The sequence below is a fragment of the Suillus paluster genome (assembly GCF_016628075.1).
Source record: "Suillus paluster strain FC165 chromosome Unknown EDB91scaffold_143, whole genome shotgun sequence".
NCBI classification, from domain to species: domain Eukaryota; kingdom Fungi; phylum Basidiomycota; class Agaricomycetes; order Boletales; family Suillaceae; genus Suillus; species Suillus paluster.
Genome location: NW_024537703.1, coordinates 27,004 through 47,882, shown reverse-complemented (window position 1 = coordinate 47,882; position 20,879 = coordinate 27,004). Strand labels below are relative to the sequence as shown.

Below are 20,879 nucleotides of genomic sequence, written 5' to 3'. Positions count from 1 at the left end.
CATCCTTTCTACGATAATCAACGCGTTTCGCAAATACAAAAATCACGCTACAAAATTTAAACGTCTTGTCAATCTTGTATTTTTTCTCGGATTTTGCAAAGGTAAGCTGTTTTTATGAAGACTGCATCCTCGTTTCGCATATCGACTTCACGTTTAGCAAACGAAAATTGCAAGCAGCGCCCTGTTCGTACGGCTACCACTCGCATACGTCGTAACACTGTATACTCTCACCAGTGTATGTAGTTTTCGTCGTACGGTTGCTGCACCCATCATAATACATACTTTTAGCCTTCGATGTCCGACTTTTGGTGTGTGTCGCAAGTATTGTAACGGCAAAAGGACCTCAATCCAATCGCGATCGACGTGGTATCGTCATCTTCGAGAAGCGGATGACAACGAGAAGGAGAGCATTCGTCTGTCAAAGTTTTCTGATGCATTGCGCGCATCTGCTGCTCCGATACCAAGCACTTCAGCTTGTCCGAATGACTTGAAACGACCGAGTGAATTTGACGATGAAGATGTCCCCCGCAAACGCGATCGATCAGAAGATACAATGGAACAGGTGCGTATATCATTCACTTATACTTGTATCAAAGTCAAACTTTGTTATATTGACCTAGGACATCGATGCTAGCCCACCAGGCTCACCAGTACCACTGCTACATCGTAACGAGTCGCCACCATCTGATCTCACCCGCCTAGAGCCTGACTTCAATCCTCCTGGCGAACCTGAATTTAATCCTCTCGGTGAGCCTGACTTTAATCGAACCAGACTTTGGGCTAAGCCGTCGAAATGCCCTTGCAATTGCTGTAGCACGTGACGTAGGTATTACCGCCGTGATTATCTCTGCGGTACATCATTTACCCACTATCTCGTACCAAAATGATCCGCTCGTCTTCAATTCGTTCAGTGGTTGCAAATACTATTAGAGTTATCGTACGCGTTCTTCTGCGTTGTCTCATACCGAAATTTGTCGCGATTCTTGGGTGTCTGTTAACCCCCATTCTTGGTTGACCCTCACATACTTCTGCATCCACCACTGCGGTTACGGCTTCTGTGTGTCTGCTGTAGTGATTCACACTCGGGCAGACTATCCAGGAAGGTTCAGAACGCCGAAAAGCGCTCATCCCAATGCGTGTCATATGTGCCAAGTTTCGTCCGTTGGGGTTGATCCCGGTGTAGCTCGCCAGAAGGCATATGAATGTTGACCCTGCGGGCCTGCGTAGGATCGGAACATGTACAATCTCACACAAGGACAAGGCCTGTACGTCCGTGGAGCTCGCAACACAGCACAGGCGACAGCGCGCAGCTCGTCACCCCGTCACCGTCGGCCACATTTTCTTCTCATATCATCATATCATCATATCATCTCAAGGCATCTAATGGGTCTCGCAGGATTTAGGGAGGCGTACGAACACCGGTGTCGCCAAAAAAAGCTCCTCAACATGCTGAGGAGCCGGCTGTTATTGACGACTAACAGTATGATGCCGCAGATAAGTAGCTGAGCTCCAGACAAACGAAAATAACATCAAGGAGCTTACATAACATTTCGGTCGTGAACCCTGCATCCGCATGCTACTGCATCGTACATACCAACACGGCGTACCACCTTGAAGTAAGAGCATGCCGTGGGATTCCTCAGCAAATCTGCACAGTGCAGACAATGGCAATCATTATTTGGTCTTGTTCGAGCTCGAGCGACGAGGAGCACAAGATTGTTTGTTTGTGTTAGGATCTAAAGCTATTGGCTTCTTTTAGGGTCACCTTCGTACCGGACTGACTCAAAATCTGACTCAACTTTGATTCAAGTTGAAAGCGCGATCATCACATAGATGACTCCTATTCAACATTCTGAATCATCCAGCACCGCATCTCCTTTCCTACCTACGCCGCATGCGATTCCCTAGTCCCTGTACTATCATCCTCTGGATTTTGCAGGCACATATCCAATATGTCAACTCACTTCCACCCGGAGGATTCTCAGCTCATCCATGATCTGCACCGGCTCTCAAAAAAAATCGCCTAAGCTAGTGCGCTCGATGGTGTATAAAGCACCGTCCGATCCCTCCATCTCCATCCGAAGCTGGAAGATGAACGAGTTCAAGTACTATGACGTTCCATCGCCGTTTCAAACGCTTGCGAGAGGATTTTTCACCCGTGAACTTTGTAGTGGAGATCGCTCTGAGGGAGAGCCAAAGTACCAAATCGTAGCTCGAGGTTATGGTAAGTTTTTAACATCGGAGAGGTCCTGTGGACCGATGTAAGTCGTCTTCATGCCGAACTGCTGCCGCCGCCGCCTTGTTGGGATTCATATCACAGTGGTCATCTCTCTCTTTACATTCAGGACCAACATATATGCTGTCCCTCAAATCCAATGGATTCATAATATTCATCGCCCCTATTTCTCCTTCAAAGCTGATCGTCACGTCCAAACATGCGCTGGGACCGATGTAAGGCCCAGAGTGATGATGTACAAGCGAAAAAATCCGCTCCCATGTTCATCAAGAACGTTGACAGCCTCTTGAATCACCACGATGTTGTTATAGCAGACAAGTATTGATTACATTCAATTTCGTGATCGTCCTCGCACTAACTTGCTTCAGGAATAACCACCTTAGGCAACATCGTGATTCATTGCGCGAAGCCGTTGCCAAAATGGACCCCCCAGTTCGTCTCCTCGCGTTGAATTGGTCGTTCGATCAACCTCAAGCGACAATCCATCGTATATGCGGTGATTTTTCGCGTGGTGATAAGCACCAGACTCTTCGTGCTGATACCCTGACCAAGGCACATGAAGATGTCATATAGCAGTTTCTCCGTAATTCAGAGGAGCTTGCTGACAAAGAGGTAGACGTGAGCATAGAAATGGACCTCGAAGATGACCTTGAGCAAGCTGTAGACCGTGCAGGTGCGTCACCATCCTCGGACTTCGGTAGCCACGTGCAGAAGAGATCGACGAGGTCGTGTGCAAGGCCCGTAGCTACGTGCTTAAGACAAAGAAGCCTCGAGAAGAGAAGAAGAAAAAGAAAGATGAACAACCTACACCCCGCTATTTCGGACTTCTCCCTGAAGTCGATCTCATTGGTGTTATCGGAAAACAAATGGAAGAGACATCGTTCTGGAATGCTCTCGTTGCCGAACATCGTACCACTGTGCGCCCCCATATCACGGTAGTGCACAAGAACTCCCTCCCTGGTGCTACTGAACTTTGGGAGCGGTGCTCTCAGCTCCACAGGATGGCATTTCCTCCGTCGTTCACCTTCACTCTCGGTCATTTGGTTTGGAACAAATGAGTTATGGCCATTACTGTGAACGACTTCGAGCTTGACGGTTCACCGGACACCCACTCTTCTGTAGGCCAGGAAGGGAATGAGTTCGTGACAAAACTGTCGGAGGAAGTTCGGAATGGTTTGCACATAACAGCTGGAACAAGGGACCCAAATGTATCTACTGTTGAAGCGAAGGCTCTTGTGGAGGCATGGCGCTCTGGGAAGAGATCAGGAACTGGCTCACTCGACCTTGAAGGACTGACAGCGCGAGGCAGAATCAAAAGACTCTTCGGTTGAGGTTCCTGTGCTCTTGTTTGTTAAATGATGGATGCAATAAACATTTCCTCTCATCAACCCGCCATTAGCTAGGCAACAAGTCAATGCTTGGTAACATTTAGCGAAATCAAAACATGTGACGTTGACGCGTCAACACAAGTCAACACGCTCATCAGTTGGTACGGTTCTGGCACAGCGTCGGGCATGTCAGAGCTCCAAGAATATTGGTGTGTAGCTGATACGACTGCAAGCTTGGTTCTCCCCCCCAGTGTTAAGTACGACGCTAGCATGCTCATGAGTCATATGCACATTTTGAAGTCACGAAGACGAGTTCACACGCGTTCCGCCACTTGTGACTTGTCACAGACTCCTCCAGTGACACTGGCTACAGCCTCGAAGGTCGCAGATTATTTTTTTACCTGTTGATACCGATACTAAGTTCGCGCGGTTGAAGGACGTCCAGATTGGGGAGCAAACCAACTTGGCCATCATTCTACCACGCTGACCGAAGAACATGATAGTGGACAGAACTTCTGACTAGTTCTCCGTGGACATCGAAACACGACGATTATGCCCACACTATTCTTTCTCTGCGGAAAAAATGGCCGGTTCTCGCTGAGCGTCGAGGGCGTTGAAATGAATTTTCCGCATCAGAGTGTGGGGCTTCTGCAGATCTCATGAAGATGCATTGCCGTGCAATTCTTTTGGAGTCTGGACCCAGTCACGGTAGTAACTCAACTGTGAGTGTTCGAAAAAATCAAGAAGCTCACTCGAATCGATCATAACATTTAAGTAGTTAGCAAGTGACCGGATTTGCGGGGCCCGGAATTTTCAGGTGAAAGCACTTTTCGTGTAAGATGACACAGTTTTCATTGTTCTACCAGAATTTTCAACAATAACCTGGCAGTACTGATGTATTTTTGATGACAGTCCAATGATATTAATGTACTTTGGTTGTCTGGAGCTTTGACTGAAGTCATCGTCATGGCCACTTCCACCCGTTCACTTGGAGGTACAGGCCCCGGGGCCCAGGCCCAGTGACTGATACTTCCCATCATGCTCATCGAATGCAGTGACCGGCGGTGCTTCTGTGATTAAATTGTTTGCTTTAGCATCCGTTTTTCGTAAATACCACAAAGTCCTGAAGAAAAGGAAGCAGGAAGAAGACGATGAGGTCGAGCGCAATTAAATATACGATTGATGTACGATGATTTTTTGCTTCAACAGGCGGCTTGTATTCGCACCTGCGGGTGACTGTCTCACTGTGGATATAGCTATCATACCGCGAGATGTACAGGTCGATACGTACTCATAACCCAAAAGGTACCTAGTGTAAATTGTACTGCATAAAAGTGTGACACTGCAAGCTTGAAGTCTTCTTCGCTTGGTGTCTACTTGTCTCCTCGAGTCCTCTTGGTACAGACAACTCACCTCCCATTCATCCAAATGACTTGATACTCAGTGGGTGGCGCCACGGATCTTGACTGATCGAGGTAACTTAGCTATGCATAACGAGATGACGGTCTAGAAGTATTGTCGTACTATAAGTTATACTATGAGTGACAGTTTTCCCTTCATTTCGGCTTCGGTCAACACCATCGTGTCCCCCAGAAACTTTGGAACTTGGTCGATAAGCTTAGGGCTATCCTCTATCTTTCATCCCTCGTAACCGGTCCCCATTGGAGTGAATTTGCAGGATTCAGTTGAAAAGCTAAGGTGGGAACTAGCGGGAATATTGTTTTTCTGTATCATCCAATCATGACGATTTTCATTGCGCAGTGCAATTTCGAACGTGTTGTCGTTATTGGGATCACTCTTCTGGATGCGCAGCTGAAGTCTTCTCTGCTGCGGATGACCAGATCAGTTCTATTTATAAATTAGAGAATGTCATTTATAGAATGATAATGATAGGCTCGACGTGAAGCGCTGGTTGCGTCGAAAATGGACTCACAGATCAGTTTGACGTAAGATAACCTTCAACAGCCTTGAACCCGTACATCGTATCATGCTAGCAAGTTATTTCCGACAGGCTCAACAGATAATTATGATCGCTTTTGTGTCTGAAAGTAGGTGTTCTCATCTCCATACTACGATATTTTGGGACATTGACGTTCGGTATAGTATTCCACTTAGGAACCCATGAACCTCGGCTGCCTCAGGGTTGGCACATTCATCTGTTTGGGACATTTTCCCTGAAAAACGAAATAGGAACTTCTGCTAAGGATATTCGTTTCCGTGCCGCTGCCGTTACTAATATTCTAGGCTTTCACCTGGAATAAGTATAAGGATGGAACCTTTTCTGTATTGACCGTCTCAGACCCACGGCCCATTGAACCCCCTCCCCGCTCACATCATGCGAAATCTGCCCATTGAAGTTATCAGCGCCGTTGTTCAGAATGTTGCCACGACAGAGGATCTTCTCCATTTACGTAGCTTGAACTGGTCCTATAAAGAGCTGGTCACTCCCCGCGTGTTCAGCACGCTTCACATCAAAAATAGTATCCAGAGTGCGCAAAACTGCCACCAGATCATCGGTACCGCAAGCCTTGCCACCCATGTTCGAGAAGTCGTCTATGATTCTCGTGACGACGAATGTTTCCAACTTCCGCCCGACAACGTAGGCAAGTTGGTTCCTCTTCGCTCACATTTTATGGAGTCTAATTGGGCCATGCGCATGTAGATTCTAGCGATGTGCTTGAGGTCAGCGAGCTTGAAGAAGCACTGACCGAGGCATTTTGCGCAATAACCGCGCTTCCGAGGATTGACCGTGTCGTGCTCAACTTTTGGCCGTCGTTTCTCTCCCAGTCAGGGAGGGAGGTTCGTGAGACGCCATTCTGGTTCACAAATCGACAGCTCACCCTCCTTCACGCCATTCACCATGGCATGAAGACATCTCGTATGACCACATTGTTTGTCAACAACGTGATTTTGCCTGCCACATGTCACGACTTCATTTCGTCCCTCACGTCCTCGCCCCTGTCCCATCTATCAATATCCGTCGTGTCCAACGCTGAAGTCAGCGCCTGGTCAGGTTCCAAGAACGTCAACGGATCGCTTGGAGCACTCTTACCTCCCTCCAACCCCACATTGAAATCGCTTGTGCTAAGCAGCCCCCAGGGCCCCTATCACAGCCTCACAACTCGACTTTCATCATTCTACTATCCATCCCTCGAATCGCTCGTACTCGAAAATATCGTTTTCGATCAGATGCCCTTCGCTGATGGCGTTGAGGAATTTGTCCTTCGTCACAAGGATACTTTGCAGAGACTTGAGCTGCAATCATGCGCATGCCATATACCAGGCTCATCGACTGACGCCAGGCGGTGGTCGACCATATGGCAACGATGGGCTGCCGAGCTCACTAGCTTGAGAGAGATCGTCGTTAACAACGACGGTCATAGTTATGTCCTCCTTGATGCCGATCAGGGCTGTATTCCTCATGGACTACTCAGCACCACGACAACTGAGGATGATTCTTCAAGCTTGCAGATGTTCAAAGACACCATAGCAGCTGGCCGAGTTGTGGTGATGTAATTAATTTCGATGGATTCTGTATATACGCCCAATGTATTCTTAGACTTCACTCAATGTTTTCTGTACACCCTTTTCCAATCAAGCCTGACGAAAGGTTGTTTAGAAAGCGTGACCATTCACTCACAAACAACGGTGTGGACCAGTATACATATGTCGAATCGCAAAACTCACGGACATCCAGCAACATTTGCTTAGTGATAAGTTCGATGGCCTGATTCATCAATGCATCATAATTCAAATGTTTGCCAATTCGTTGTAAGCTTTTCCAATCCGCAGCGGAAGTTCTTAGTAGACTTATGATATCAATCCGACCATCGTTCATCAGCGGCAGTGGTATAAACCGCCCTGCAGGCGTTACAAGGGAGTGGAACTAGTTGGAATTGGCACCTTAAATAATAATACAGTATAGGCATGTTCCCCGCATGCTCACGAGTTACGGTGAGCATCTTTTGGTTTCGCGTTCTGTGTGCCAGAGTTTCTCCTATCTTGTACCCGATGATCGCCTCGAAAAAGCGTTCTCTAATCTATTTCCATTCTCCCACCCGTCCAAGTCGGATCTGCTACGCAAGGCGCGACATGAAAGGTCGCCCTACATACCTATCCGACCACCGGAACACATCACACCCCCGCGTCAACCCCCATCGTCATACCCTTTCTCTTTCGCCGCCTTTGCTCCTTCTGAGTTCTCCCAGCAGCGACCATCGCATCCCGATCCCCTTCTCGGTGTTTCAACTTATCTTAGTACTACTAGAAGCCCCTCAGCTCCATCATCCGCACTATAACAAGTATCCGCAGTACTTATCCTCCTACTTGGGCCGTTCTCAACCACGAATTAGGAGAACTTCTCACTCGAGTATACCATTGGAGTCCTACCTACGGAGGGAACGGAAATGATAAGCGGATTGCTGCTGCGTCTCACCGGGTTGTCCAACGGTGGTGCTTGAATGGTGGATGGTGGCAGGGCGGAGTGGATTGGTTACGCGATGGCGGTTACAATATGTAGTCGTACGGCGCGACAATTTGTTTTGTTTGCCACGCGCGGTCATAACCATAGTAATATTATCAAGTCGTGGTGTACCACCACATGAGCCACCCGCTCACAAGTTTGAGCTATACTTATAGTGAAGTCGTGGAACGCAAACTGATGGTTGTGCATCAACAAGCTCGATGCCCAGATAATCTCGCCGTTCGCATAGCCAAAGGCTCGACAACACTCACATACTGATCATCTTTCGCTACGGTCATGACTCTCGTTTCACCTGCTGACAGCTGTATTGCAACACTTAGCTAACAAAATCTAATCATATCAACCCATCTGAAGAACGTGTACACTCTGACCCAATCCCAAGGATGAACGTATCAAATGCGGAAAACAGATGACCGGTGACCCCGCGCTGCTGTCGTCAGATGGGGCCACGTATGACTCTGAAGAACCACGATATAAAAAAACAACGACGTCTCTGGAGCCAAGGAATCAAGACAGAAGGAAAAGAAAGAAACAAGTCCTTCGCGTAAACAAAACACCTTGTTAAAGTCGTCACGAATCTCCGGCCATCGCCTGCGCGCTCTGCTTCAAGATTTGTTGAATGGCTGGGTTGTTGGCACTAAGTACAGGGATCAGTGAGTCGGGGTGTCTATTGATGCCATAATAGAGTGCGTACATAGAGTAACCATCATTAGGCGAGTCCCCCGTCTCTGTCGGGGAGTCGGTTGTGTCTAACTGGATGGTAGCGCTTGACTGGGTAATGCCGGCGGAGCCCCACTACATCGAGTGTCAGTCAAATGCATCACAAGGAAGGGAAGTCTTTACCTGGTACTGCATTATGCCTGCCAACCCAGCGCTGTTGCCCACTGCAATAGAAATTAGTTTAGTTAGACATTGTCACTCTGGATTTGCGTACTGGTCAAAAACGAGCTGTAGCCATTCTCTTGCTGCGTGCTATTGGCGAAAGTTGTCGTCGCGTTAGTAGCGGCCATGACCGCTGCATGAATAAGAACATGAGTACATTGCTCTTGACAGTTGAACTGCGACGACACTACCTGTATTGGATGCGTAAGGGGCATAAGTCGCGTTGAACGGCACGTAGTTGTTCAAATTGTCTTGGGTGACTAGACCGAATCCATTGAGGACAACAGGCTTCCCAACGCTGAAAGGAATGGAAGTCAGTCATCGCCCGAGACATCAGTTTCAACTCACGCGGCAGCAGACTGAGCCGATTGGTTGATCCACGCAAGACTCAAGTTGATTTTGTTTTGGACAGGGTCAACATTTGGGTCATTGGGACCGTACGATTCCTGGTCTGGAAATACCTGGAAGGAACCGAAGCCTATGTTGGGGATATTAAGGATGTCCTGGCTGTCGACACCCGATGAACCATCCGTTGTGGGGTCAATCGAGCTGGAGACTTCTCGTGTTGCTGAAAAATGATCAGGAACTTTACAGTTCGATGGCATGGACCAAGGCACCTGTAGATACCCAGCGACCCCTTATCATGACCCCATCCTCCTTCAGGGTTCCTGCGCGCTTAGCGGCTGCCCGATTGCGGCGTCGCGACTCAGCACGCTGCTTTACGATCTGCTCTTTTGTTAAAGGAGTGACTCTGCTACGCTTCTTGCCAGGTGCGGGAGAGGGTGTAGGCGAAGCCGTTGGCGTAATAGGGTAGAGCTTCGGACAATCTGTGCACTGGAATCCAGACGTTCTAGAGCGAATTGAGAATCACACCCGTAAAGCGATACCGTATAAGACCTACCCTGCGGAGACCATGTGATTGGGATCGAGGGACGTAATAAAGGCAGCCATTATAGCATGCCACGTCGTGATGGTTTGTGTAGTGCATGTTGCACTAGTGGGCATGGTCGAGTTGCATCTGTTACATGGCGTGTTAAATGTTCCACATCGGGAAATACCTGAGGGTGAATCACCTAGCGTCATTCGCAAGCTCCCAGCTAAACACAGCAGGGCTGTTGAAATAGCGTAACACTATTTGTTTGGTGTAATTCTGGAAGGCCGCCAAGATTTTGTCGCTCGTGAAAAAATCATCGTGATTCTTGAGTGCGAACTGGCGGACATAGAGATCCATACCACCTGTAAGAATGGTAATTTGACTGTGGCTTGATTGAACACCAAATGTTGGCTTACCATAGTCATTGGAAAGAGAGTTGCGCGGCGGAGTGACATATGCAAGCACCTGAGTCGAGGAACTGTCAGTGGTTGTATTAGGCATTGGGTTCCAGTTATTCGTCAATGACATGATGACATATAGTCCTAGCTGTTCTGCCATTTGAACGATTGTATCGAGTTTCTGAAGTCCAGTCGGTCCGTCGTTGATTGTGGTAGTGCCATTTTGTACCAACTGAAACCACGTTCCACTCTCCGGAATGGTTTCCACGTCTGTCAATCACGTCATTAATATAATCACGAAACTCAGTAGACAGGCAGTGAACGAACCGTTAAATGCCCAAATTCTGACGACCTTAATCCCGGTATCGGAGACGTTCTTCAGGACATTCCAGATATCATCATTCGAGTTCAACGTCGGCAGCCAGTACAAGTTGGTCCCGATGAATCTAAGTGAGCTATTGGTGCAAAGTGTTTGCACTCCACATACTGATAAAAGTAGATACTCTTACCTCCCGTTAACAGAGAATCCGTCTTTACCAGAGTTCACGAACGAACTGTTATCTCTCTTGGCGATCGTCCTGGAGGGAGCTGCAGCCAGACATGAGCAGAACGAGGTTAAAAACCAAAAGTACAGTAAAAGGCGCATGGCAAGCACTACTCGGGAAGAACGGAGGCAGGAAGCACTCGGGCGTCCATTCAAGGTTATAAAGCCCTTTGGCAGGTGGGTTGTGCATGGAGGCACCGCACGACATGCGCTTCACAGGCGCCAAATGAAAAAAGACCCTATTCGCTTCCACTCGGGCGTTAATCAGATTCTTTCAGCAGGTGTCGCCTTTTGATTAATTCTTTGGCGGAAGGAAGGCGATGACGAACGTTCTGCAGCAGTGTGCAACGGCTATACAGAATACATGTTCCCTGTGCTAGGAAAAACAGTGAGCGCGAGGACGCATGGTGTTGCGACATGCACAAGAGACTCAGGCATCTTCGCCCTTCTAGGTGGTGCGCAGTTGCTTCTAGCCTATCGTCATATATGATAAGTATCAAGTACGTACAGTCATGTGGACCCGACTCACCACTTTACACTAAATACTTAGATAGTACTTACATCAATCGATATACAATGCCGTAACTTACTATGAAGCTACAATCAGTGGAGCAACTTGAAGAGCAAAACTTGACTGATAGTAATACACAGGTTGATCAACGTTGCCAGTCGGACTATCGCACAAACTTCCAGTATGTGTTTATTGCAGAGCTGAGATGTCAATTGACTACCCCGAATTCTTGCGCGCTACAAGATGAGGTGAATTCTGTGTCACAGACTTTGTAAAGGTAAGAAAGGGTTGCATAAATACGGCATCTACATTCGAACGTTCTAACCAATTAGCCGCTGGCAGGTATAGCGCTCGCGCTGCACCATTCAAACCCAGCCTGATCAATGACACCGCCGATTTCAACATTTCGAGTCCTACACACAATGGACCTCTCGGCTGAGTCCAGACACTCGTGATTGACGCGGAACGTTTCGTCCCGGAGAATGAGGCTTCGTGATGCATTATTGTTGGCTATCTAATCCCATCAATTTCTCTGGTGCGTCGTGGGTTCCTTGCATAAAAGTTTTCCCTTATATTTCTCCCATGGGCCATGACCACGGTATTTCTGGCTCTTCAGTAAAATGCATCCAACTTCTCAAAGCGTTCCTTTATAATAGCACAATTGAAAGTGCACACACTTGGACATCCTACATCGCCTCTTGGCTCTTTAACGCATGCAGATCAAAGCCCTGGTGTCCATCTGGTCTCGATTCCAAACGTATGTGCATACTCAACTATGCGAGTCGTGAAAGAGCATGAGATAGCATGGGAAATTCAGAATATGAGAGACGTGTTCGATATTTGCGCAGGAGGACACCAACAAGCGGAAAGACAAAAAACAGGTGCAGCCACAATAGGGCGGGGGAAGGCAGGTGGTGCAGGATGCGACGGATGGCGCTGAAACTTTAGGCAGGCGGCTGAGTAGCAAAGCGGAGCTGCCGCCGTGGACTGTGGGCACACAAAGTTATGCAACACATCAAGGTACATTGGAAAACATTCCGACCTGCGCGCAGGAACCAACGCTTCTTCGATCTTGACGCATCGCACGGTCATCGGCCCGCGACTCGACTCCGAGTGCCACGCATCGGATCAATGGCTCAACTCGCTGGAGATGGCGTGATACACAATTAAGGCGACGCGGCTCCCATTGCTGGGCCGTCTAAGCAGCCTCTTATATACAAGAGTGACGGATTATGGAGGATATCTGTAATAATTACCCAAGAATTATCAGCTAGCGATCGAGACAATTTGAGCCACTGAGCACGTACCGCAGTAGTCTACGCAAATGACGAGGGACATCCACTAATATTTCGCTGGCAGACGTAGGTTCTTTGTGGGTATTCCCCTTCCTTGTCTGAGCCAGCTCAGGTAGAGTGATCATTTTATATGTCCACATAGCATAAGCATATCTTGAGCTCGACGATATTCAGGTGAGGGCATGCCGGGTAGATATCATGATGGAAGACTGAAGTTGAGGCTCGTACTTGAATAGCTGCGACAGAATTGCTATTTTGGTTGTAAAATGTATTTAAACTTTTGCCGACATATAAAAACCGTATATCGTAGAAACTCGCTACTTGAACCTTTCCCCAAGGTATACACTTATTCGAATCGGTCCTCACTGTTCGAAGTCTAAGTCTCCAATGTACAAGACTCTCCAGAAACTCTCATTCTTTTGCGTCATGAACCGATCAGATAAGCACTTGTCAAGTAATTAATAATATAATATCTAACAAGTTGTACCTGTGGCGTCCGCTAACTCCACTCCCATTCAGCTGTGCTTCTGTGTTCCGAACCTCCGCACTCTTACCGCACTCGTAGTAGAACATTCACCCAGTTTGTCCGCGTCGAATGATGCTTCTCCCGGATTGTTTTCGCTCTTGGCAGTACCTTGCGTTCATTTTAGTGATTTTGTTCTCGTCGCTGATCCCCGTTGATGCCTGTAAGTACCTGTTCTCAGTGCCGGGGTGGTTCTGATAGAAGACCGGGCTGTTCCTCAGACTTTGTAATAAATCAGCCAGGCTCATCTACATTGTGGAAGAATGGCTCTCCTTATCCGGTTTCATGGACGATGGGCTTGTTGAATGGCATTGAGACCTTCGATATAGAGATAACAAGACTCAGTCGGGTTGGAATATATTTTGTGGCGAAAGAACGTGAGTCTTCCCAGTCCGTTGTAGGAAAGCTTCGATAGATAGGCTAATCTCTTCCAGTGCCTATCACTATGAATAGCCTTAATGTTGTCCTCCAGGACGTACCGGCAGGCGACGACTACTTCTTGATTTGCCTCAACTCCACCGCCGGCATCACATACTCTGTTTCATCCCGCTTCTCAGTCGTGGACGCCAATGCCACAGGGAGCAACCCGAGTCCCGCTTCAGCCCCAACAGTGACCGTCAGTGGCATACCCAATCCTCTATCACAGTTCGCGCAGACATTCGGGCCCTCCACGAATGGCGTGGTGCGCCCGGGATGGGCCGGTATCAGGAACCAGGTCACAGCCATTAGTGTGGCTGTGGGAGCTGCATTGGTTGGCGGTGTTATCACTTTCTACTGATTTTTAGAACCTCGTAATATTTATATATTAGTGCTCTCTTGCATTTCATGGACAGATTTTCGGCAATCGACCGGTCACTGGACATCGTATATGTGTACATTCATTTAGTTATTATGCAGTTCCCGCTACCCTTTGTAGTGGGTCTTGTACTGTCTGGTCGTACTAGTAAGATCTCTGACAATGTTGGAATCATGACGAGCAAATAGTAGCTGGTGATCAGTTCGTACATGGCGATGTCAGTAATTTAATTCCGCTGTCCACGATATTGCGCAACAAAAAGGGATATCAATGACTTAGTACGTGCTCGTGGGACATGCCTCATCAGCCCCTACGTCAATCTTCCACCTGTAAATCTCTACCGGCACCGCAGCAAGAGCAACCAGGAGAACAATGAGGATGAGTTTCTTTATTGTCTTGGATGGTTTATACGTCGCGGCTCGCGCGCGCAACTATCGTCGTCGCTTCGAGAATCCTGTCCACTTGTCCCTCTGTAACATCAACCTTTTAGCGGTTCCTCAACCGATTGTGAGTGCGTTCCTCGGGCCGTACATATACGATGTCGGATCGAGGCACAACTGAAGGGCTTTGCCTACAGCCTCCGACTGTGCCAGTGAGGCCCTTTCATTGCGGTCAAGTCAACTCCTATCATACATGCTACTAGTCATAGGTGGGTCGTTATTACAGTCATTCGCAGCAAAATTGATACATGAACATGATTTCTGTATAGAAACGTAAGCAAAAATAAGCTCAACTGTCGGCGAGGGTAACATCCACCTTAACGTTAGAGATCTGAGGGACAAGGGTTGCGACGCCAGTCAAGATACCACCTCGGCTCCCCTTCCAAACTGGTGAACTTGAGGGCGAACGCTTTCTCGTTCTCATGTACCACTCTTTCCGGGGCGTCAAAATTGCAGTAGAAAGACATGACTATGATGGGTTTGCCCTTCCTGCGGCCATACACAGGTATCAGTCGAGTTGACTCCCCGAAGATCTTGCGTATGACACCGATTATGAAGATGCGATTCCAGGCATGGTCAATCCCCTCGCTCCCAGTGTAATCCTGAGAAAGATCAGGGTAGAGATGCCTCTGTTCTTGCACGAAGGCTTCGAGCTTTGCACAGTCGATGGGATAACCAAACCAGAACAAAAGCGGTCTGAGTTTCTCCGAAGGGGGAGGATAACACACTTCGGCAGGGAGCGTATCAAGGGAGTCAACGCCATGCAGCTGGCGCGCATCCTAATGAGGATTGTACATCGTGAGGATGAGGTCAATATACAAGTATGCAATAAGCATACCATGCGCCGTGCGACTACTTCAGGTGCGAGCTCGAAAGTGATAGTTGACGTAGCCATCGAATTGGCAAACTCGACACAGGAGGCCCTGCATTAAATACCAGATGATCGCGTGATAGACATGCTTTTGACAATGGGGGGCAGCTGCGTCATTTACCCCTGGTCGACATTCTAGCCGTTGCCATGATGAATGACTATAAGTAAGCCTGGGCCGCCTGGAACGAGGCTCGTTGCGGCGTTGCCCTCTAGACCGACCCACCCGGAAGTGACATAATCATAATTCATAGCTCTCATCTAGAGGAACTTCAAACATAACGAGTTATGAGGTGCGAAGAGTCAATGTACAACAACATTTGTGACCAGCGGTCTGAGGTCTGAGGCCCAGGGCGATGTCAATGAAGCCAGCAGACTGAAGAAAGCAGCGCTGATAAAAGGGAACTTGATGCGAGACCTATCTTCTTACCCAAATAGACTAGACAGGCACTTGCGTTGATGATCGATGATGACTGGTATGCGTCAGTCAAGTCCTTGCATGCGAAAGTGCCAGACGAGGTATCCAATGGGATCGAGATATGTGGCGTGCATCGAGGTTGCTGGGAAGTTCAGTGAACGACAAAATGACTACCGCATGCAAAGTCAGTCAGTACTCCAAGACACGGAACATTTCTCGCCACACATATACATCGCAGCCTCGAGCAGAATAATCTCGACTTCAGTCGTTAAAAAAGGCGCCAGGAATCCAAAAATATACTGTCATGGTCATTCTTTGCATCGTAGCCGATGGTGCAAGAGTAGTCCCATCCACAGAGTACTGTGGTAGCGTAGCCCAAGCACACTTTACTAGCTCGTCTTTCTGCCTTTTGGATAGACGATGTCATCCGCAAATGGGAGACATTCCCGGTCAGATCATAACGATAGTATGCATTGATCACGCCGGGAGGGGAACTTCATGCAGGATGAGGTAGGACATGTAGGGCTTGCCTGCGGAAATCGGGCTTAGCCTTCAAAGCTTCAAGCTTCAACGTTTGGGTTCTGAGTGACCCTTGCAAAGGAGAAAATATTATGATGCGAAGAGGTGCAAGATGAATATTCCACTTACGTTTACGTGAGATCAGTTAACCTTCATAATATTTGTAATCAGCGCTTGCTACTAGGCTTAGATCCAGGATCCTGCTGGTTCTTGCAAAGTCTTAAAACATCCATCATGCCTCAGATTACGATTCTCAAGCGACCGAGGGAGGAAGCTGTCATCACTCAGCGGATGTTCTTCAAAAAGACCGCGAGAGGAAAAGTTATGAAAGGTATCTCACAAGTTTATCTCGTCACGATACTCCGTCTGTTCATGCCTGTTTCCGCTCAGTCTTACGCGAACGGTACCTTCGAGACGATATATCTTGTGGTGTTGACAGCTGTAGGGCATGCGATGCGACAGCGCAGACCGTCCTTCCGCGTTCTGGAGACACCACCCACAAACTTTTCCCCACTGGGCACTACATCCTGCCCGATACTAATGTTTTTCTTGCACAGGTATGCACATGAATGCGAGGTCGTGTACTGCGCTAAAACCTTACAGATGGACTTGATCGAATCCAATTACTTCACGGCCCCCATCATCATCCTACAAACTGTCATGGAGGAAGTTCGTCACCGCTCATTACCATTGTATAGTCGCCTCAAGGCTCTCACAACAACAGACGAACATAAAGTATGGGTCTTTTACAACGAGTTCAGGTCGTGAGTCATCTTCCCAAATGCACCCATGTTCATCGCTTTGTTGGTTGGCCATAATGTTGTTCCGCGACTCCATTGCTCCGAATTATGCTCAGTGTTTGATCTTGAGGTCGTTGTTCCATCATCTTTCAATCTTGACATTCTCCTGGGGTGTTCCAACTGTCGCTTATTGCTGATATACCCGTCGTAGAGAGACTGCTATCGTGCGAGAAGAAGACGAGACGCCGAATGACCGAAATGATAGAGGTTCGTGTATATTCAGATTTACATCGTTGGGTATACCGACAAAATTTACGTAGGGATCAGGAAAGCCGCAGAATGGTACAACGCGCATCTAACACTGGCACATCCTCCAATCCGCGGTCAACCAAATTTAACGCTACCCAAGGTTGTTTTGATCACAGATGACTTTGCAAATCGCCAGAAAGCAGATAAGGACAGAATCCCGTGCATTTCAGGTATGTATCGAGTGATGTATATTTTTCCTTGCTTTCTTACACAAGTCTTGAAGTGCGCAGCTATGTGGAGGGTATGAAAAACTCGAATCAACTTCTCGATCTACTTTCGGCGACTGGCTCAGACGAACTGGAGCCGACCAGAGCCGTTGCCGGGCGTACTGCGCTCTATGCTGATGTGCGGTCAATATGTATCTGCTATCTCTCGATACTTACACCGCTTTGCAGTATCTTTCTACATCCACCCTCCTGGCTGGTATCAAAGCTGGTCAACTTCATCAAGGTCATTTCAACGCTAACCAATATAACTACCTCGAGGTATGCGATGAATGTCCCTACTCGGACCTTTGCTCATTTTTTTCAGGGTACCGTTCCTGTACCCGCGTTTACGAAACCTGTCCTTCTAGTGGGCAGGGAAAATATGAACCGAGCAGTTCAGGGGGACGTCGTAGTGGTCGAAGTGTTCGATGAAAGAGAATGGAAAGCACCGGCTGACGAGGTCATTGACCAGGAAGGCAAGCCAATTTACTTAGACTGGCCGGCTGAATGCTAATTTTTCTCCTTAGCCACACTCAAAAACGACGATGCGGAGGACTCGGAGGAAGAGGGCGATGACCTGATGGTGCACGAACATGAATCCAAGGCTCTTCGCGCTGAACATACGAAAAAGGCTCCCACAGAGAAGCAACCGACTGGTAGAGTGGTTGGGATCATTAAGCGCAATTGGAGAGCGTACGTTTCCCTCCTGTTTCTATGTTCAATAGATTAACACGTATTTTGGACATAGATATGTCTGTCACATCGACTCTACAAGTCTCACTTCAAGTAATTCTACATCGCTCGGGCTTCAAACGGTGTTTGCTACTCCGGTTTCGAGACTTCTCCCTCGCATCCGCCTACGTACGCGCCAGGCGCCATCACTCGTCGGAAATAAAATATTGGTAACAATCGATCGATGGGATGTTACTTCGCGTTATCCGGAGGGTCATTTTGTCCGTGCGCTTGGAAAGGCGGAAAGCAAAGAGGCGGAGCAAGAGAGTCTCTTGTTGGAGTTTGAGGTGCCATATAGGCCCTTCGGAAAGGCGATTCTCGACTGTCTGCCGCCAGAAGGCGAGCAATGGGTTGTCCCGCCTAAGAGTGCCGCGAGTCCGGAGTGGAGAGACCGCGCAGACTTGAGAGGTCTCATTATCTGCAGTATAGATCCCCCAGGTAATACTTGTTCAATACTGCGTAAACAGGTACACTGACTTTTTGGATCACCAGGTTGTCAGGACATCGATGATGCCTTGCACGCACGTCGCCTGACGAATGGCAACATCGAAGCTGGCGTTCGTAAGTTTTTTCTTTTTTCTGCTCTTCAAGACTACCTCACATATGGTCGACAGACATCGCTGATGTGTCTCACTTTGTCCACCCGGATACTGCGATGGATAATGAGGCTGCTGCCCGTGGGTCTACGGTCTACCTCGTTGACAAGCGCATCGACATGTTGCCCGCACTTCTTGGCACGAACCTGTGCTCCCTCAGACCGCATGTTGAGCGACTGGCGTTCTCAGTCATCTGGGTGAGACGATTTCTTATGGTGTGCTTCCTATGGTAATCGACCGAACTTCTGATAGGAAATAACCGAAGATGCTGAAATAGTAGATGTTCGTTTCACAAAATCGGTCATCGCATCTAAAGCTGCATTCGAATATGGAGAGGCGCAACTTCGAAAAGATGACCCGTAAGCGAGACACCTCTCGATTTATTTTCTGCAATGCTGACGACGCAACTGCAGAAAACTTAATGACAAGCTCACGCAAAGCATCCGGCTGCTGAACTCCCTTGCGCAGAAGCTAAAAGCCAAGCGGATGGCGGCTGGTGCACTAAACCTCGCATCGCCCGAGGTCAAAATCCACCTCGACAGCTCCGAGTCGTCCGATCCGGTAGATGTGGAACAGAAAGCATTGCATGAGACGAACTCTCTGGTCGAAGAATTCATGTTACTGGCCAATACCAGCGTAGCGAGAAAGACTCAAGAGTCTTTCCCGCAAACAGCGGTCCTGAGGTATGCTTCTCTCGTTTACTGCATGCACTTCCTCAACCTTTCACAGACGGCATCTGCCACCACCACATACCAACTTCGAGAAGCTGCAAGATATCTTGCAAAAGCGGAAGGGACTCAAACTCGATGTCTCTAGCTCGAGTGCGCTAGCGGATTCCCTTGACAAATGCATAGTGCGTTATCCCCCGCCGTCTTTACGACTATGTTGATCGTTCAACTGTCCGCAGGATCCAAAAGAACCCGCTTTCAACACCTTGGTGCGCATCATGGCGACAAGGTGTATGCTGTCTGCGGAATATTTCAGCTCCGGCAGTGTCTCTCGAGATACGTTTGCGCACTACGGTCTTGCAAGCCCGATTTATACGCATTTCACCAGTCCTATTCGTCGCTATGCTGGTACGTATCCTGTACAATATTCGCTCCTCTCCTTATATTTACATAGCTATTTCTCAGACGTCCTTGCGCATCGCCAGCTCGCAGCCGCTATCGGTTATACACCACTGCATCCGTCTCTTCACTCCAAAATGCACGTGGAGCGCATCATGGAAGTTGTGAACAGGCGGCATCGGATGGCACAGATGGCAGGTCGCGCAAGTGTCGAGTTCTACGTTGGCCTGGCCCTCAAAGGCAGAAATGAGAGGGAAAAGGAGGTAACCGAGGATGCCTTTGTCATTAGGACATTCCGGAATGGTCTCGGGGTGTTCGTGTCCAAGTGAGTCCCCATTCGTCGTCAATCCTTGAAGGTGGCTAACCGATTATTCCTTAGGCTTGGACTCGAGGGTCTGGTCATGTTCAAGCGGGACACGCAGTTTGATGCGGAGAGCTACACCATCAGCGTCCCTTCATCTGATATTGGGCGACCTGATGTGACGATATCCGTTTTCGACAAGGTCACTGTGAGGATCGAGGTGGAGAAAGATAAAAATACTCAGAGAGGGCGGGTTAAGATGACGCTTGTCAGTCCCGTAGATTCAAGGGCATTGTAATTGAACATGTGGTTCGATTGGTGTCTTCCTCTGTATTATATGGTTGGCTAACCGCCTGCGTGATGGGTGAGAATGTATCACAAGCGGCACGCAGTGAATGCAACAGTGAGTTCTCACATTTATGTCTTTGACATCACCCACAACTGCCATAAGCTGCTGATGCCCAGCTTCCGTCGTGATGTCGAACTCCCACCTATCGTCTGGAACTGTGTCTACCTCCCCGTCCCCAGCTATTGGAACACGATCAGGGAGTACACTGCCGCTGCTTGTCTCCATCCAATAGAAAGCAAGCTTTTGTCCCATGGCATTGATGTCATGAAGTTCGAGCGCCCTAGTTTCGGGACGGAGACTACGAAATATCTTCCTCATCTTCTCATCTGCAGCAATCCTGGTTAACAGGAGGTTAATATGACCAGGGGACTGGAGCTAGAGGACGAGGAAGAGAAAAGGCTGCCGGTGCACTCTAACAACGAAGGTAGCTGTATCAGACATGGCTGCAGCAAGATCATCTGTAA

The 20,879-nt window shown here is 48.3% G+C and overlaps 9 protein-coding genes across 9 annotated transcripts; 6 read left to right on the top strand and 3 right to left on the bottom strand.

Annotated features, from left to right (window-relative positions):
• Positions 1-2,852: 2,852 nt before the first annotated feature.
• On the top strand, positions 2,853-3,617 carry EDB91DRAFT_1351111 (uncharacterized protein). The gene is made up of 2 exons (XM_041326113.1): positions 2,853-2,909; positions 2,948-3,617. The coding sequence occupies exons 1-2, from the start codon at positions 2,867-2,869 to the stop codon at positions 3,292-3,294; spliced, it is 390 nt and encodes a 129-aa protein (XP_041170184.1). The 5' UTR covers positions 2,853-2,866; the 3' UTR covers positions 3,295-3,617.
• EDB91DRAFT_1172043 (uncharacterized protein) lies at positions 2,959-3,617 on the top strand. The gene has a single exon (XM_041320244.1). It carries the CDS (start codon positions 3,298-3,300, stop codon positions 3,565-3,567), a length of 270 nt encoding a protein of 89 aa, XP_041170183.1. The 5' UTR covers positions 2,959-3,297; the 3' UTR covers positions 3,568-3,617.
• Positions 3,618-5,899: 2,282 nt separating this feature from the next.
• Positions 5,900-7,080, top strand: EDB91DRAFT_1255514 (uncharacterized protein; the record flags this gene model as incomplete). Its single annotated transcript, XM_041323992.1, has 2 exons — positions 5,900-6,171; positions 6,234-7,080. The coding sequence occupies 2 exons, from the start codon at positions 5,900-5,902 to the stop codon at positions 7,078-7,080; spliced, it is 1,119 nt and encodes a 372-aa protein (XP_041170182.1).
• A 276-nt stretch (positions 7,081-7,356) lies between these two features.
• Positions 7,357-8,227, top strand: EDB91DRAFT_1172037 (uncharacterized protein). Its single transcript, XM_041320243.1, has 2 exons — positions 7,357-7,886; positions 7,954-8,227. Exons 1-2 carry the CDS (start codon positions 7,492-7,494, stop codon positions 8,081-8,083), a joined length of 525 nt encoding a protein of 174 aa, XP_041170181.1. The 5' UTR covers positions 7,357-7,491; the 3' UTR covers positions 8,084-8,227.
• Positions 8,228-8,328: 101 nt separating this feature from the next.
• EDB91DRAFT_1270654 (glycoside hydrolase family 5 protein) lies at positions 8,329-10,935 on the bottom strand (the record flags this gene model as incomplete). Its single annotated transcript, XM_041324568.1, has 13 exons — positions 8,329-8,684; positions 8,742-8,842; positions 8,891-8,931; positions 8,982-9,062; positions 9,121-9,227; positions 9,278-9,497; positions 9,547-9,779; positions 9,831-9,947; positions 10,003-10,165; positions 10,220-10,471; positions 10,529-10,656; positions 10,711-10,789; positions 10,857-10,935. 13 exons carry the CDS (start codon positions 10,933-10,935, stop codon positions 8,618-8,620), a joined length of 1,668 nt encoding a protein of 555 aa, XP_041170180.1. The 3' UTR covers positions 8,329-8,617.
• Positions 10,936-12,811: 1,876 nt separating this feature from the next.
• On the top strand, positions 12,812-14,111 carry EDB91DRAFT_1172030 (uncharacterized protein). Its single transcript, XM_041320242.1, has 3 exons — positions 12,812-13,237; positions 13,296-13,451; positions 13,509-14,111. Exons 1-3 carry the CDS (start codon positions 13,147-13,149, stop codon positions 13,850-13,852), a joined length of 591 nt encoding a protein of 196 aa, XP_041170179.1. The 5' UTR covers positions 12,812-13,146; the 3' UTR covers positions 13,853-14,111.
• A 421-nt stretch (positions 14,112-14,532) lies between these two features.
• Positions 14,533-15,424, bottom strand: EDB91DRAFT_159039 (uncharacterized protein). The gene is made up of 2 exons (XM_041326269.1): positions 15,149-15,424; positions 14,533-15,089 (listed from the first exon to the last, which is right to left on the bottom strand). The coding sequence occupies exons 1-2, from the start codon at positions 15,203-15,205 to the stop codon at positions 14,634-14,636; spliced, it is 513 nt and encodes a 170-aa protein (XP_041170178.1). The 5' UTR covers positions 15,206-15,424; the 3' UTR covers positions 14,533-14,633.
• Positions 15,425-16,349: 925 nt separating this feature from the next.
• On the top strand, positions 16,350-20,775 carry EDB91DRAFT_1270646 (uncharacterized protein; the record flags this gene model as incomplete). The annotated part of the gene is made up of 18 exons (XM_041324567.1): positions 16,350-16,446; positions 16,506-16,672; positions 16,719-16,879; positions 17,067-17,122; positions 17,176-17,334; positions 17,388-17,509; positions 17,560-17,649; positions 17,696-17,846; positions 17,898-18,063; positions 18,119-18,540; positions 18,595-18,663; positions 18,717-18,895; positions 18,951-19,057; positions 19,112-19,381; positions 19,428-19,551; positions 19,606-19,774; positions 19,832-20,090; positions 20,145-20,775. The coding sequence occupies 18 exons, from the start codon at positions 16,350-16,352 to the stop codon at positions 20,362-20,364; spliced, it is 2,988 nt and encodes a 995-aa protein (XP_041170177.1). The 3' UTR covers positions 20,365-20,775.
• EDB91DRAFT_1008718 (uncharacterized protein) lies at positions 20,491-20,790 on the bottom strand (the record flags this gene model as incomplete). The annotated part of the gene is made up of 1 exon (XM_041312370.1): positions 20,491-20,790. A coding segment is annotated over one exon (300 nt), but the record flags the coding sequence as incomplete, so codon positions are not given.
• Between the last annotated feature and the right edge of the window lie 89 nt (positions 20,791-20,879).

Excerpts from the sequence above, each read along its gene's own strand:
- EDB91DRAFT_1351111 (XM_041326113.1), top strand. The coding sequence starts at position 2,867 with ATGGACCTCGAAGATGACCTTGAGCAAGCTGTAGACCGTGCAG. Across the intron at positions 2,910-2,947 it reads GCAAGCTGTAGACCGTGCAG|AAGAGATCGACGAGGTCGTG; the intron begins GTGCGTCACCAT and ends AGCCACGTGCAG.
- EDB91DRAFT_1172043 (XM_041320244.1), top strand. The coding sequence starts at position 3,298 with ATGGCCATTACTGTGAACGACTTCGAGCTTGACGGTTCACCGGACACC.
- EDB91DRAFT_1172037 (XM_041320243.1), top strand. The coding sequence starts at position 7,492 with ATGTTCCCCGCATGCTCACGAGTTACGGTGAGCATCTTTTGGTTTCGC. Across the intron at positions 7,887-7,953 it reads TATCCGCAGTACTTATCCTC|CTACGGAGGGAACGGAAATG; the intron begins CTACTTGGGCCG and ends TTGGAGTCCTAC.
- EDB91DRAFT_1172030 (XM_041320242.1), top strand. The coding sequence starts at position 13,147 with ATGATGCTTCTCCCGGATTGTTTTCGCTCTTGGCAGTACCTTGCGTTC. Across the intron at positions 13,238-13,295 it reads GCTGATCCCCGTTGATGCCT|ACTTTGTAATAAATCAGCCA; the intron begins GTAAGTACCTGT and ends GCTGTTCCTCAG. Across the intron at positions 13,452-13,508 it reads ATATTTTGTGGCGAAAGAAC|TGCCTATCACTATGAATAGC; the intron begins GTGAGTCTTCCC and ends AATCTCTTCCAG.
- EDB91DRAFT_159039 (XM_041326269.1), bottom strand. The coding sequence starts at position 15,205 with ATGGCTACGTCAACTATCACTTTCGAGCTCGCACCTGAAGTAGTCGCA. Across the intron at positions 15,090-15,148 it reads AAGTAGTCGCACGGCGCATG|GATGCGCGCCAGCTGCATGG; the intron begins GTATGCTTATTG and ends AATCCTCATTAG.